The sequence below is a fragment of the Kogia breviceps genome, chromosome X, assembly GCF_026419965.1.
Source record: "Kogia breviceps isolate mKogBre1 chromosome X, mKogBre1 haplotype 1, whole genome shotgun sequence".
NCBI classification, from domain to species: Eukaryota; Metazoa; Chordata; class Mammalia; order Artiodactyla; family Physeteridae; genus Kogia; species Kogia breviceps.
Window position 1 is genome coordinate 106,205,403 of NC_081330.1, and position 17,002 is coordinate 106,222,404.

Consider the following 17,002-nt stretch of genomic DNA (forward strand, 5'->3'; position numbering starts at 1 on the left):
GCCATGGCTCACGGGCCCAGCTGCTCCGCGGCATGTGGGATCTTCCCGGACCGGGGCACGAACCCGCGTCCCCTGCATCGGCAGGCGGACTCTCAACCACTGCGTCACCAGGGAAGTCCGAGATGAACACATTTTTGTTGCTTGGATAAGATAGAATAATTTCTCCTTTGTTTTCTTCAGGATTTTTTTATTAAAATTGTGACTTGTCTAAATGAGAAATGTTATTGAGGAGTACCGAAGAGTAACACTCAACTCTTAAGGAATGTGGGCATGGGTTGTCAGTCAAATATCAGAACTGGGGACTTCCCTGGCAGTCCAGTGTTTAAGACTCTGTGCTTCCACGGCAGGGGGCATGTGTTCGATCCCTGGTCTGGGAACTAAGAAAGAATTGAAGTGATTCTCATGAAACATTTTAAATTGATTTATATTTGTCTTTATATTTGTGTGTGTTTCAGGCCAGACCTGTTTGATTGGAATAGTGTGGTTTGCCAGCAGTCAGCCACACAACGACTGGAACATGCATTCAACATTGCCAAATATCATTTAGGCATAGAGAAACTACTGGATCCTGAAGGTTGGTGCATTTCTAAACTACCACTGTTTTTAGCATAGTTTAATGTTTATCATCTCAGGCTTCACATTTCCACAAAGTAAGCACCAAATAGAAACTCTGCATTGTGTTTTTCTGTATTCCAAGTATATTTAAAATGCTCTGTTTTCCTGAAATACATTATGAACTGTCATACATGATTTTAGTTCTCAGAATACCAATATCTAAAACTAAAATGTAAAACTTTAAAAAAATATTCAAGCCTTTAGAATGTATATGCCTCACACATGAAGTATACTGCATTTAGAGTATATTGACTCCAAATAATTATAAAAAGTTCATGTTTTGCTTATTCTACCAAGAGATTTGATAGACTAATCAGCTATAAATAATTAGCTACTCTTGCCAATTTCATTCATATACTCAATAAAAGGCAACATGGTTTACTGTTTAAATCAGGAAATCTATTCCTGGCACTGATTCTGTTGTAATTTGTCACTCTGAGGGAAGTCCTCCATTGAATGGTTATTTGTTTTCTGCTTCTTTAGTTCACAGGCAGTACTGTATTTATATTTTTATAATAGTACACTTAATTAAATTTCATCCTTATCTCTGGTGCTGCATAGTCGTATCTTACAAACACATGGATTAAAGGGAAAATAATTCCTGACCTCTGCTTTTCTTCTAGCCCATGAGGCACTTTTAAAATTTGCCAACTACTTTGGAATTGCAGACTATATTCTCAACTTTCTTGAGGCTTTACCACACTCTAAACCCAGAAGTTGGAGAGGCAGTGTCAGTGGGATTGATATGTGCAATATAGTACAAGCTGATATTTGGGTAGGGTTATATAATTCTTTTGTCTTTGGAATATTGAATCAATCCCAAATAAGGAGATCCCTGAGTGGTGGTCATAGGTCCCATCCGGAAAAGTTCTGAAAGAACTCAGAGGATAGCCTTTCACCGGCGAATTTATCATCAACCAGAATCTAATCTTTAGTGTTATAGACCCAAAAACCTGATTACCTCGTCTTATTGATAGAAGATCCATATGGTGGTGGTAGTGGTAGGGGAGTTAACTTTAAACCAGATGAAAAAAAATGATCTAACAATCAAAATGGAAGCTCATTTATTTTAAATGAGGTATTTAACAATCACAAGAACCAGAATACTCATATCTAATTGACCTCTGTATTGCTCTTGATAAGCACATGGACTTGGGAAGGGAAGATTATAGCAATACAAATGTTTGTGAAGTTGGAATCAGATTAAGTTCATTAGAAATGTTTCTTCTCCTTTAGATAATGCATGACTCCTGTAACCTCTTATTATTGCTTCAGTAGATTGCTTCAGTGTCCTTCCTGCCCCAGTTTAGCTGGGAGAAGTAGTATCAATCATATTTCCTTGTTTTGCAGGATGGGGGAGGGTTACCTCACTATTGACTCCCAGTACCTATTGATATACATGTTTTTTCATACTCTAGTGAGGTAGAGAGGGCCGACATAATGAAAACATGACTCTAACCCCTGAGGGTGAAAGCTATAGTGTCTGAATCTGAAGGATAAGCCTGTTAATAGTTTTTTTGTTTTTCGTTAAATCCACATATGGTAGTCAGTTTCTGTTGTCTGGGATATTCTTGTGTGTGCCTTATCCTTTCGTAAAATAGTAAGAGTAAGGTTTAAAATAGATCTTTTCCTTGCTAAGTGATAAAATGGCTTTTGATATCTAAGTCCTCCTTTGAATCAATGAAGTAGGGGAACCTAGATAGGCATCCACATCACAGTCAGAAAATAGATTGATAAGCCTATAATCAGAAAAGGGCAGTTAAATAAATAATATATTTTATAGCATAAAATAGCCTGATATATACCCAATTCCATATGTTCTCCTAAATGGAAAGTGTATGTTGAAATGCATGTCATATAGGCACACCATTATAATATCTCAAACTTGATAATTCAAAGTCAACCAGGTACAGTATGAAATACAAGCTGATTCATAGAGATCAAACTACCACTTATGGTTTCATTTTGCCAGTGAACTCTTCGATCTGAAAACTTTTGCTATTTATGGACTCCCTTCCAAGAGCATTCTGTTTTCTAAACTGGTTTATTAAAGGTTTTTTGGCTTTCAATAAGGTAAGGATTCAGAATAAATCTTAGGTTATATTTTTAAGTGTCTATCAGTTCCTGCCAGTGTGTTAAGGAAATACTCAAATATGCATTTAAAAATTATTGCTCAGTATTTTTCAAGAGACGATATCAATGATAATTGAAAGAAAAAAAATTAACCAAATCATAAGGATTTTTATTTACTGATTAGTTAGTCACAAAAGACAGAATAGCATCTCTTAGAGTCTAAGACTTAGAACAGGCTACTCAATGTATCTAACAGGCGAGACTCACGGACTTCCTGCATGTCCTGTATAGTAATTACCTTTCAGAAGTTCATATTTTTATTTAACCAATTATTGGTTCTTTAGGTTATACATGACGATGTCAGCTATTCCCCAAAGCAGTTTTCGTTTCATATCTAATATGCCCCTTAGGAGGCTAATGACACATTTAGCTTTATATCTGGGGAGATTTTTATTATTGGGAGGATTGAAGTTATATTTGGCTTAAAAAATACCTGCCCAAAAACGTTTTTAGAATTTTAAACATATGCTTTATTGATTGGGTTGATTGATAAATTAAAAAGTCATTGAAATATAATTTGGAGCTTTTCATATCTTGCATATATCGACTTTGGTATGCTTTGTTTAGCCTTAATTGGTGTTTTGAGGCCTGAGGTTTGGTTTTAAGTAGAATTGCCTTTTAAAATGAGTAGCAATAGGCATTAGCATAAGCAATTTCAGGAGCTGTTTCTGGTGTGTTTAAATGTTAACATATGCAAAAACAGGTACTAGTAGGGTAAAATTTAATAATTTATGCATCTTTATGCTTATAGATATAAGAGGTTTATCTCCTTCAAAACATATCCTATTGTGAATCATTCAATTCACTTTCTCTCCTGATTTCCCTGTAAGACACGCGAAGTAGTGCATTGTGGGTTTCATGTGCATTGTTTGCTTCCCTGAGTTTCAAACAAGTTGGTTTGTTTGCAAATCCACACAATACTTTATGCATTAAGAGAATGCTTTGTCAGCTTTTCCTTGTGAATAACAAAGTGTAGATGTTCTAAAAGTAAAAAAAAAAAAAATTGGGGATGAAAATTTGTGCCGGTTCTAGATGACTTTTGACTGTAGTAAGTCATTTCCATTTGTGATGGGCAAGATGATGTGCACATCATCTGTGGCTTACCAGGGTAACTTTAGAATGAAAAATGAATGATGAGAGTCAAATTTGATGAACACCAGGGCTTTCAGGAAATATTTGTAACCTCAAAATGATATTCACAAGCCAATTAGTTTGGTTTTAATGCACTTCATTTTAACAGCATGAGGATGGTGACACAGATTCTGTTTTCTGCCTGGCTAATCCCTGCATCACTCTTCAGTTGTTTTTATTTGATTTTTAAAACTTTTATTTATTTATTTATTTATGGCTGCCTTGGGTCTTCATTGTTGTGCATGGGCTTTCTCTAGTTGTTGTGAGCCAGGGCTGCTCTTCGTAGCGGTGCGTGGGCTTCTCATTGTGGTGGCTTCTCTTTGTTGCAGAGCTCGGGCTCTAGGCGCATTGGCTTCAGTAGTTGCAGCACCCAGGCTCAGTAGTTGTGGCTCACGGGCTCTAGAGCGCAGGCTCAGTAGTTGTGGCGCACGGGTTTAGTTGCTCCGTGGCATGTGGGACCTTCCCAGACCAGGGCTCGAACCCGTGTCCCCTGCATTGGCAGGAAGATTCTTAACCACTGCACCACCAGAGAAGTCCTTCAGTTGCTTTTAGAGTCTGCCTTTCCACGAATTAGCTCTACCTTTTGGAAAGTTTTACTCCTGAATAAATGGTCTCTGACTTCACTTTGCATGCATGCAGCTGTTTAGTCCTTAAAAAAGTATTCAAGAGAAAATATATAGCTTTTACTATAAAAGAGGAGAAAGTCCTTAAGGCCTCTTTTTAGATTTGATATCATTTGAGCAAGTGGCGTTTTTGTTTCTTCCAGCTTTGTTCTGTTCATCACATTTTGATACCATTAACAATAAGAAATGGTAACAAGTAGTTTACACTAAGATAAAATGGAAAGAGTAAAACCATACCAACTCAGAAGGGTGTTGTTAAAATAAATAACTCGAACTTTTTATGGACAGGCACATTCATTTCATATCATTTAGATTGGTTTTTTTCTAGAACCCATTGTGGAATATCTTCGTTTTCAGAGAATTTAATGAGGTTGTAATATACTGGTATTCTTCATGTGTATAACATTTCAACTAGAAGTTATTATTGTAAATATCTCACACTCTTTAGAGCCAAACTCTGAGCTGCAGAATATTCTTTTTTCCATATATTAAACAAGTATTTTAATAGTACATATATTAAAATGGCCATTGCCTTTTTGATGACAAGTAACAAAATATAGGTTCCTTTGTACTGTTTTGTTGATGTATATCATTATCTCTGACAGAGAGTGTTTAGAGATAATACAAATTGTAATTATCTAAAACGAAATCCTGAGTTTCTTGGAAGAACAGTTCTTAGTCTACTTGCTCTACTGTGGAAAATAGAAAGTATCATCAACTGCTTATACAGATATGATAATAGCAGAATAATGTTCCTATTATGTCAGCAGGAGTCCACTTTTTCCAGCATTTCTTTTAAAAGATATTAAAATGTGATCATTAAAACCAAATTATATCATTTAATAGTGTTAAATATAATAATGAAAATATTTCTTTAATTTTGAACATCAGTGGATTGCAGTTGAAATGAGCAAATTAGAGATGGCATTATTGTATTAGCAAAGGAATGGGCTACGTTAGTAGATTTAGTGTTGCCGTCTCATTTGCTTAATGTATATTCAACACAACCTTTGAGCAAAGGAATTTGGGAAATACTGTGTTAAATACTTTAAATATATTCTTCTATTAGCATTGCTTAGAACAGAGACTAGCAATGATACATAATGAGGCTGTAGAAGAACTGATGGCCAATGTAGAAGTCCAGAGAAATGTGATTAACATGTTTCTAGCCTGGATATCATTAGAGTAAGGGTACTTATTAGAATATCCTTGACTATTTTTAGGTTTTTATTCTGAACCTTCCTTTTTTTTCACACCTTTTTTTCCATGGGCAGATACATTGTGTAACTAGCTTTGACTGTCCACTGCCACTTTAACATACTTGAATCCATTTGAGTTAAAGATGACTTTAGCCGAGTATCTGGAGCCATCCTCAGATTTATCATTGCTACTATAGGAGAAAAATCTTTAAGGGACAGTGAGGCAGTACTTTGTAATACATAGCAAAATAAATAAATGAAAACTTTCTACGTGGGTAAAAAGGTTACCAATAATAGTATACAAATATTAGCATAAAAATGAGGATAAAGATACTATATTAATATTGTGATAGAGATGATTATACTAACATTAAGATATTACTGTCGTGATCTCCTGTTTCCTGATGGAGAACTTTCAAATTGCTTATTGCAACAGATAGTTAAAAAGTTAATACATCAATATATAGTTTCTGGTAGCCTGAAAAGGTAACAAAGGCACATGAAACAGAGAGAGAGAGAAGGAGGGGGAAGAGAAAGAGAGAATGAATTTCACGTCTCTTTTTGATATCCTATTTTCTACCTTATTCTTAGTTCAGATAACATAGAAAATGAATATTTTCAGGACAGTTTGAGCCAGTCACTAATGAATTGAAGTGATTTTTGTTCTGCTGATCCATTTCGGTTATTTGGATGACAGAAATAATTGTAACTGTCCCAAATTCACCCATTTAGACAATAAAGAGACCTCCAAACATTAAAAATGATATCTGTGTGTGTACATGGCCTGAATTTACCCTTTATACCATAATTTGGTATTTTCTCCTCATCTTTATGTTCTTTTATAATTTATCCAATTTTGCTCTTATAGAAAACAGTCATCTAATTTATATTTTTTATTTCTGTTAGGAGTTTATTTGTTAAAATAAGAGGAGTATTATTCATTGTTACAGTTAAGTAATATAGTTTCTCACTTGATTGTGGAATTTTTTTTATTTTTGATTTTTTTGCCTGCGTTGAGTCCTTGTTGCTGTGCGTGGGCTTTCTCTAGTTGCAGCGAGCAGGGGCTACTCTTCGTCGCGGTGTATGGGTTTCTCATGGCTGTGGCTTCTCTTGTTGCAGAGCATGGGCTGTAGATGTGCGGGCTTCAGTAGTTGCAGTACGGGGGCACAGTAGTTGTGGCTTGCGGGCTCTTGGGCACAGGCTCAGTAGTTGTGGCACACGGGCTTAGTTGCTCCATGGCATGTGGAATCTTCCCGGACCAGGGGTTGAACCCATGTCCCCTGCATCGGCAGGCGGATTCTTAACTACTGTGCCACCAGGGAAGTCCTGATTGTGGAATTTAAATAATGAAATATAGTCTAATCATGTGATTTAAGATTTGCATAGTGGATGAGGTTCTATACCAAATTTATTCAGAAGCATTTGAGTATAATCCTTGCCTAGGTAACTCGGAATCTCTTTTTAATTACTTTACCGGGATGGTTTTTACAACTGTTTTTTATTTAAGTTGGGGAAATATAATATCCTAGGCCTATGCAGTCATAAGAAATAATATTGAATGACTGACAGGCCATCTATAAATTGTTTAAACAGTTGGGAAATATATCCACCATGTTCCAATGCTGAATGACATATAATACATATCTTGTGGATGGTGTCCCCAGGTATCATCACTAGGAATCCATTAGACTGTTAAGGAAATATATTAGAAAAAATACGTGCTGCTCCTCTGTTACTGATTTTAATAAAACTCATATCTGAAGTAATACATGAGATATTAGCAACTATGAGTAATTAAAGTGTTTTGTAGTTGATATTTGTGTTTCTTGTTTATCATGGGAGGGTGTAGACTTATTAAGAGCATTTTACCAAAACAGAACACTATAATTTGCCTTCTCACTTGTTCATTGTGGTTCAGCACATGCTGTAATGAGAGAGTACGGCATGTAGGAGGCTTTCTGTGCTTCGTATCTGGGTACTGAGGAGAGTTCCTACTTTTTTCTTTTTTTTTTTTTTTTAATCCTCACATGTGCAGAACTAAAAGGGAATTCTCCTTTTCAGCCTATTTTAATTTGTGCAGCCTATTGGTTTTGTTCTTATCCTTCATGGGGTGTTGATGGTCTCTTTGTAGATGATGGTGAAATGTTGAGTGTTTAGAATATCCTAGACATAGATAGCTACCTGAATAGAAGTCCTCTATTAATGTAGAACACTAGAAGAGAATTTAGAAAAATCTCAGAAACTTTCTAAGACAACAGAACTGGGGTCTGAATATTTGCAGTGTGGAACCCCTGCCCTGTCTTACTGTGTAAGTGAAAGAAGTGTGTTTTCTTCAGCGAGTCCCTATTGCAAAATATGGGACAGAAAATAGTTTTACTGGTATCACTCGATTTAGTAACATCTTGATGTCACCACTGACCTCATAGTCTTCAGTAGTGTCATTTAGGTAAAAGTTCCAGTGTATTGTTTTCTTGGCCTTCTGTTTTAAAGGTTAAACTAAACCTTCCAAATTTAAGAATTAAGTGTAAGTTTAGGACGTTGTTCTCCAGGCTTCCTCAGGTTGTTATTGTTGACAGAATCCCACATTACCTTGTAGAACAGGGTTCCCACGTAATGCAGTGGTAATGAATGAGAGAAATCTTCAGAACATAAAATACAAAGACAGCAGCCAAAACACTGTCAAACTAGAATTGGCCACCATGGAAAGCAGTCACCCAGTTTTTCTTTAATTCAGAGACATTTATTCCAGTGGAGGCTTGGCAGTGTTTGGAGGATCCAGGGGAAGCAGGAGGCTGCAGTGAGCCTCCTAAGGCAGAGACTTTCCCTTTTGCCACCTTCAGGATTTTTTATTCACTGTTGTAACCAGGTAGTTGTTGTGTTTTAAAATATAAAGGAAGAAGACTGAAATTGTAATTACTTTGTAAACATAATCATTTGTACCTGAATAGTAGGGTTTTAAAGGGCACTGATATCCCACCAAACAAAAGGTATAATAAATTGACCTTTTTATTAGAAAAAAACCATTTTGAATATTTAAACAATTAGAGAAAATGAAAATAAAATGGCATAGTTTGGAAATTTCTTTGAGGTTTTAATAAAGTCAATGCTGGTATTTGAAAGTAAAGCATATGTTGCTTATAGCTGAGACATTTTTATTCATTTCACAGTCTTCAAAATGGAATTAACTGTGTTTGATTAAAAAAATAGGATATATCACAGAACTTGCAAATGGATATCTGAAAACCTTAAAACTGAGTGCCAGGAAAATAGGTATCAGGTTGGTACATATGTTTTCCAGTTAAATCATTTCTCTCTATAAAAATGCATGGGCCATTTAACAGCTAGAATATGAAATATAAGATGAAAATATATTAATTTACAATAGTATTTGGATAAAATAGTAATGAACTAGAGTCTTGGTTGATGCCATTTCTTATAACAGGATAATGTAATTCTCATAAAAATGGGATTTAATTGTTATGAAAGGGACCAGAAACTTTACAGTAGTCTTATGATTATACTTAAAAATAATAAAGTACACTCTTAGATTTATTGGCTTATGGCAAACTTGTGGGGTTAGTTGGTCATATGCTATCTACTTGAGAGATGAGGAAACTGTAACAGCTATTAAGTGCTTGGGGATGTTATGTATTATTAAAATTTAATAAGGTGGTTGAAATCCAGTGTTTTTACTTTTTAGAAATAATCAATTGTTCTGCAGTATTGTTCTTGTGAGATTTTAAAAAATATTGCTGAGTAAACTTTTACCTCAAATCAAAACACAGCTTTCCCCTAAAAATATTTTTCTAATTTATCACCAGTGATACAAATTCAAATATGCAAAGCTCTTTTTGGTAAAATGTAACTAAAATTTAAGTAGGACGACCATGTTTTAGGAACCTCACATTTCTTTTACACAATAATTCTAGGGCCACTTTATCCTTATTTTATACATGGAAAACCTGAGACTTAGAGAGCTTTACTAAAACCAAGATCACACAGGCAATAGAAAGATGAGCAGGAATCGAATTCAGCTTTACCTCTCCTCAGAGTCCATATTCTTTCCAACTGGACTGCCCAATAAAATCACCTGGGGAGATTTATGAAGACATTGGGGTTGGAGCAGATATTCTCATTTTATTGGTCTGAGATGGGGCCCTGACACCAGCAATTTCTAAAAGCTCGTCAGGTGAGACTATCATATAGCCAAGTTTAAAGTAGCTGCAATAGAACATTTGTTTCCTTAGGTATGTCTTTTTAGAGGATAAAACCCAGGATCTGTTGTCCCATGTTTTTTTAAGACCTCTAGCATTTTCTTCCTCAAGAGGTGACTAAGCCTGCTGTTCAAATCTTCAATTACTGGAGCATTGCTTATTGCTAACAGTCCTGCCATTAGTGAGAAATGTTTGTCCACCAGATAAAATAGAAATAGACTAGCTGTCACGTAAGACTGGCTACCAAAAACATTCTCTTTTAGGATTAAGGGACTTGCCTTATCTGCTGTCCACACAGCTCTCTCTCTCTCCATCCCTTCTGTTTATTACTTCACAGACATGTTTGTGATAGAATGATGCTCTCATGCACACACTGATTCCACCAAAGCGTTGTCCAGGACAACCTGTGTGCAGAGGTGGTCCCTGGCTCTTTGTCTTTTTTTTTGTTTTTCCTTTTTTCTCTTCCTCTCTCACTTCGATCCTAACTAGTATCGCTGTGCCCTGTCATCAGGGGTTTGATGATCCCTTTTTCAGCCAGTAAATATCTCTTTCATTGGCATGGCTGATAAAGCCTCTTATTCCAGAGGAATTTTTAATAATAACAAAGGGATAATAAAAGTAAAGAAAAAAATTTAAAATGGCAGTAAAATAATTTTTCACAGTACAAGTTTGTGATCCTATAAATCCATTGAAAAGAAGCAAACGGCTTTAGCTAACTTCCTGATCTTTGATATTAATGCCAGAAATAGGTTGGCTTTAATCACAAGCTGTTTATCTAGGATTAGTTTTGCTAAACAGTCTGTATTTCAGCTGGATATATAACTTTTAGTGACAGGTTATAACAATCATTGGAGCCTGCAATATCACTGTAGCTGTGAGGGGATCAAATTGGCAATTATACTCACAGATGCAGTAGAATGTAATCTAATACTACATTTACTTGGCTGTGTAGAAGGATACAAGGCATGAGAGATGCTGGCATGGAATCTTTATGTCATTGGGTGGCCCAGAAACACCCAAAATACACACATTTGCCCCTTATCCACATGGGGAAAGAGCCAGGGTCAGTGTGGGCCACTTGACACAAAGAAGTTCTAGCCACGATTTCCCACCAATATTTAATACCATTCTAGTAACAGAAGATAAAGGCCTGCGTATCAATTCACAACCCCTCCTCCACTAGACTAAGAGCAGTTCTACTTAGCAAACAAAAGAGGCACAACTTTCCCAGTTATCTCAACTCCATAGTTCTAAGAAAACAAAATTCTCTGGTCATTCTTCTAGGCATTTAGGCCTGATTTAACCTTTTATTCATACAGCCAACTAGCCTTGGGTTGAAATCCAATTTTTGCCATTAATTAGTTATATGGCGCTGGGAAACTTTCTGAGCCTCAGTTTTGCTCATGTGCAAAGTTGAATCAATAATATCTACCTCATACAGTTACTGCAAGGATTAAGTTAAGTATTTAGCCTGTAATACGCATTCAAAAATAGTAGCTAAAACATATGTCAAGTGCCTGGAATATTGTGGAAATTAAACGTTGCTTCCCTTTCTATTCCTATAAATTATCTTAATTAGAGAGAGCTGATCTTCCTAATTATTTTGCCTTCCTCTAGAATAAAGGCAACTCTCCCCCAATTAAATAATTACCCATTTAAAATCTTACTGTTTTTTCTGTGACCTTCCCAGTTTCCTGATCTGAGGGATTTTGCTGGTTCACAGCTGCGTTTCTGGGTGGTAGTCCTTGATATCCTTGAGCTCCAGAATATAATCTAACACTTCACAGCAAACTTGAACTATAGGTTGAATTCATCAGTGGCAACGTTAACACACACACATATGCACACACGCACACATGCACATGTACACAGACTCGGTTACACTGAAGATGTTCAACAAGTCTCCTGAAGACTGGTTCATAATTATAATACGTTTTTCCTGTAATTGTCACAGTATTTGCAAGATGCTGATGAGCACACTTGCGAAAATATAGTTTTTCTTCTGCAACCGTAACTTTTTATTTAACGATGTGTGGTGGTTGAACTGGTTCCCAAGAATCTCAGAAAAACTCTTGTTTTCTGAAACCCAGGGTAGCATTTGTACGGGAATGTTGATGTGCTCTGGTGTAATATTTTCCGAACATTTGTAAGTGCTGGGCACAGTAATTAACATTTTATAAGTATAATTTTATTTTATTCTCATGACAACCCCAGGAAGTAGACACTATTATTATGGCCATTTACAACTGAAGAGTTTAAGTAACTTGCCTATATCACTCAGCTTAGTGAGTTGGAGTTGAGATTCCCTGCTTGTAACTACTACAGAAAATAATTGTAATGCAGAATATTTCTGTCCTCCTCCTTGATTTTTTTTCTTTGCATTGATTAAGAAGTTGCTCTCTTTATTACAGAGCTAATTGACTTTCTTTTAAAATGGAGGGACATCAATCAGTTGATTCCAGATGTGCTGGAAATAAATGTAAAGTCATACAAACAGGAGTCCAGACCAAGAGAGACACTGGATTCTGTCTCTAGACTATAATATCTCCCTCAGGGAATACTTAAATAATTAATCAAAGTGGAAGGATGTTTATACATCTTGCAAGTTTGGGGTCCTATCCAAGGCACACTAAAGTTATCAAAGCAAAACACTAACCAGTTATGAATATATTCCCTTTTACTCTCTCTCTTGTTAACTTTAGATGGCAAAAGCATCGCTTAAGGTATGCCAAAACATCTATCTCAGATATTTCCTCATCAGCTTGTGATGTAAACATCTCTTATCTACTTTCTAAAACATGGATTGGCAAAAAAAGGGAGAGACACAGAGAGAGAAACAGGGAGAGAGAATCCTAAGAAGGGCTAAGTAAAAATGTACATTTTACCTAGGCTTGAATATCTAAGTTTCTGTGTATGGCGCAGTTCTTTGTGTGGATTTATTATTGGAGCCAGTTGAGAACTTGGGTCTTGTATAGAATCAGCTGGACAAGTGAACACCTTGGAAAAGTGTTTTAAAAACTGTTTCATTAATGTCCTATTGGTAGAGGTGCTATAGATGAAAGCATTTAAAGTGAAATGAATATACATATATTCCTGAGGAAGAGGAGTGGCTCTTTTGAGATCTCTTGAGAACTGTTTTATTTAAAATCAATACTATTCAATAGGCAAGAGTACGTGGTGAAGCCTTCGATAAATGTACCTCATATCACCTAAAACATAATGGTAGACCATGATATTGGTGTAGTTGTTGTTAACCGAAGGGAGTCTGAGCATATATGGCAGGAAGTGGGGAAAGAGTAGCCTAGAACAATAAGAATCATTGAGTACTTGGGTATTTGGAGAACCTTGGTGAAGGAACCAGGTTTGAAAAGGCTAAAAATAAGGACAAATCTCACACAGTTCAAAATATAACAAATATAAAAATGAATAAGATGTAAGCTCCTGGATAAAAATTAAATAATTTATATGTAATTTTCTCTGCACTATTGTATCTCCTATTTTTCCTCCACCAAAACATAAAAGAACTGCATGTGAAAAATAAGGAAAAAAAGCATAAAATATAGAGTATTAAGGAAGTAGGAGATAAATTAATCTTTACATTTTCATAACACAAGTAAATCTGATGGTTTGAAATATTAGTTGCAATGAAAAGCTGCTCAACATCACTAATTATTAGAGGAATGCAAATCAAAACTACAATGAGGTATCACCTCACACCAGTTAGAAGGGGCATCATCAGAAAATCTACAAACAACAAATGCTGGAGAGGGTGTGGAGAAAAGGGAACCCTCTTGCACTGTTGGTGGGAATGTAAATTGATACAGCCACTATGGACAACAGTATGGAGGTTCCTTAAAAATCTAAAAACAGAATTACCATATGATCCAGCAGTTCCAGTACTGGGCATATACCCAGAGAAAACCACAATTCAAAAACACATATGCACCCCAGTGTTCATTGCAGCACTACTTACAGTAGCCAGGTCTGGGAAGCAACCTGAATGCCCATCAACAGAGGAATGGATAAAGAAGATGTGGTACATATATGCAATGGAATATTACTCAACCATAAAAAGGAACAAAATTGGGTCATTTGTAGAGACGTGGATGGACCTAGAGACTGTCATAGAGAGTGAAGTAAGTCAGAAAGAGAAAAACAAATATCAGGCATTAACACATATATGTGGAACCTAGAAAAATGGTACAGATGGAACAGTTTGCAAGGCAGAAATAGAGACACAGATGTAGAGAACAAACGTATGCACACCAAGGGGGAAAGCAGTGGGGGGTGGTGTGTGTGGTGGTGGTGGGATGATTTGGGAGATTGGGATCGACTTATATACACTAATATGTATAAAATAGATAACTAATAAGAAGCTGCTGTATAAAAAATAAGATAACATTTTAAAAAAACCAATAAAATATTATCTCACACCTGTTAGAATGGCTGTTATTGAAAGGATGAGGTAACTGACAAAAGATTAATCTCCAAAATGTACAAGCAGCTCATGCAGCTCAATATCAAAAAAACAAACATCCCAATCCAAAAATGAGCAGAAGACCTAAATAGACATTTCTCCAAAGAAGACATACAGATGGCCAACAAACACATGAAAGGATGCTCAACATCACTAATCATTAGAGAAATGCAAGTCAAAACTACAATGAGGTATCACCTCACACCAGTCAGAATGGCCATCATCAAAAAATCTACAAACAATAAATGTTGGAGAGGGTGTGGAGAAAAGGGAACCCTCTTGCACTGTTGGTGGGAATCTAAATTGATACAGCCACTATGGAGAACAGTATGGAGGTTCCTTAAAAAACTAAAAATAGAACTAACATGTGACCCAGCAATCCCACGACTGGGCATGTACCCTGAGAAAACCATAATTCATGTTTTAAAAAAAAAGTCATGTACCACACAGATATAGAGGATGGACCTGAGGACACATGGAGGGGGAAGGGTAAGCTGGGATGAAGTGAGAGTGGCATGGATATATATACACTACCAAATGTAAAATAGCTAGTGGGAAGCAGCCACATAGCACAGGGAGATCAGCTCCGTGCTCTGCGACCACCTGGAGGGCTGGGATAGGGAGGGTGGGAGGGAGACACAAGAGGGAGGAGATATGGGGATATATGTATATGTATAGCTGATTCACGTTGTTATAAAGCAACAACTAACACACCATTGTAAAGCAATTATACTCCAATAAAGATGTTTAAAAAAAAAAAGAATGATTTTGTAAGGCTCAGTGTTGGGCAGGTAGCTAGATAGACTTGGATTTTTTTTCACCAGTGAGTGGATATACCCGCACCACTAATAAACTAGAAAGTTTGGAGCTTCTGCTTCCATTTCTGACCTTGTAGTTTGTCTCAGACACTAAAAACCCTTTTAAAATTTATTTGCCTCAGGGTCATTATTTTATCAAGTAGAAATTCATTTTAATTCATCACTTATTGATTAGCAACTTTATGTTAGAAAGAGTTCTATATACCCCAGATGCATAAAAAAACAAAAGGTATAGAATCTTCCAAGGAACTGACAATTCAGTATGAGCCAACAAGCAAGTACATGGGTAACTATTATAAGTGACAGAATGTGACCTCATCCACACAAATTAAGTAACATGTAGTAGAATATTTTTAAAAGTATGAAACATGTTTGGAAACAGCATCCCCTTCTAATAAATGTTTATGTCCAATGAAAATGTGGATGCGTTATAATCTTTCAGGTGGAGTATTAAAGTAAAATCCACTGGATCTTTACAGTTGTCCTTGCTCAGCTTCCTTAATTTTATTCACTGGACTTAAATACATCAATCTGTAAATAGTGAAGGTGATTTTAGAGCAGGAACCTAACCTGCTGTTCTATTTCCTTATTTCTTTCAAAGTCCATTTATTTATTAAATAATAAAGTCCTTCACCATTTTGAATAAGGTTTGGTAGATATTGTTTTCTCTTTAATATGTGTGATTTCTAATACTGACTTTTTTCTTGCATGTTTAAAGCTGTTCTTTAGGACCTATGCATCAGCTCACGTTGGCAAAAGTCATAAATCCACATGTGTGCACACGCACGTACACACACATAGACACTCATAGGTTTGAGCAGGGTGTTTTTAAAAGCTAAACCTAGTGCAATGAATCACCTCCAACATGAGAAAAAGCTCTTTAAACTATTTTAAGTCAACATGGACAAGAGAAATTGGCCTGTAATACACCTCAGGTTCTTAACCTTTTTGGGAGCTATGGAAGAACTACTTCTCAATAAAGATAACATATATTGACAATAAAAATATATAAGGGAGGACATCCACTTATTAAACGTAGCAGATGATTTAGTAGGAACAGTTGTTTTATTAGCCTTCTGCTCTTTAATGACTGAGAGCATCCTGGGGCTATTTAAAAGATGATTTAATTTGTCTTCTAAACACATGGATGAGTTCAGGGTGTTTCTTTTTTTCCCTTGAACTGACGGTGTCTGCATTGACATTAAAGGCATGGATCAGGAATCTTTGTAATAATAAATCAGTCTTTAAAATTACTTGAGGTTGGTAGTTTAAACAGCTTTAAATGTGGATAAAATGAAGTATTATAAGTGTTTGTAGTAAAATATTCCATCAACTTGTTGCCTCAAAATTAAAGGTTGTGTCATATGTACTTTTAATGTGAACTATATTTGAGTATAAACTAAACTGTATCTGCAATTTTTATGCAATATCTGTATCATTATCGTCTTCATGAAAATGATCATTTGAACAAACATCTTCATAGCGATAGCCTGTTCCAGTTTCCCCTAGACCAGTAAATGGTGCCATCATCTATTTGCTCAGTTGCTCAGAGCAAAACCTGCAAATCATCCTTTCACCAATCCCTGTTACCCCTAAATTTCAATCCGTCATGATGCCTCGTGGGTTATACTTTCAGAATAGATCACGAAGTCTTTGGTACCTCTCCCTCTTTACAGTCACCACCCTGGGTCAAAAAGTTTTCATCTCTTTCCTTGACCACAGGAAGAGCTTGCTAACTGCAGGCTCTGCTTCCACTCTGGCTCTACCTTCAATACCTTTTATGCACAGCATC

General features: G+C 36.1%; 1 protein-coding gene across 17 annotated transcripts in view; it reads left to right on the forward strand.

Annotated features, from left to right (window-relative positions):
- DMD (dystrophin) overlaps positions 1-17,002 on the forward strand; it is a 2,551,447-nt gene that overhangs the window by 811,284 nt on the left and 1,723,161 nt on the right. For all 17 annotated transcript variants that reach the window (XM_067023689.1, XM_067023685.1, XM_067023692.1 and 14 more), the window contains exon 7: positions 456-574. In XM_067023689.1, the coding sequence (XP_066879790.1) occupies positions 456-574 (119 nt within the window). The remainder of the gene's footprint in view (positions 1-455; positions 575-17,002) is intronic.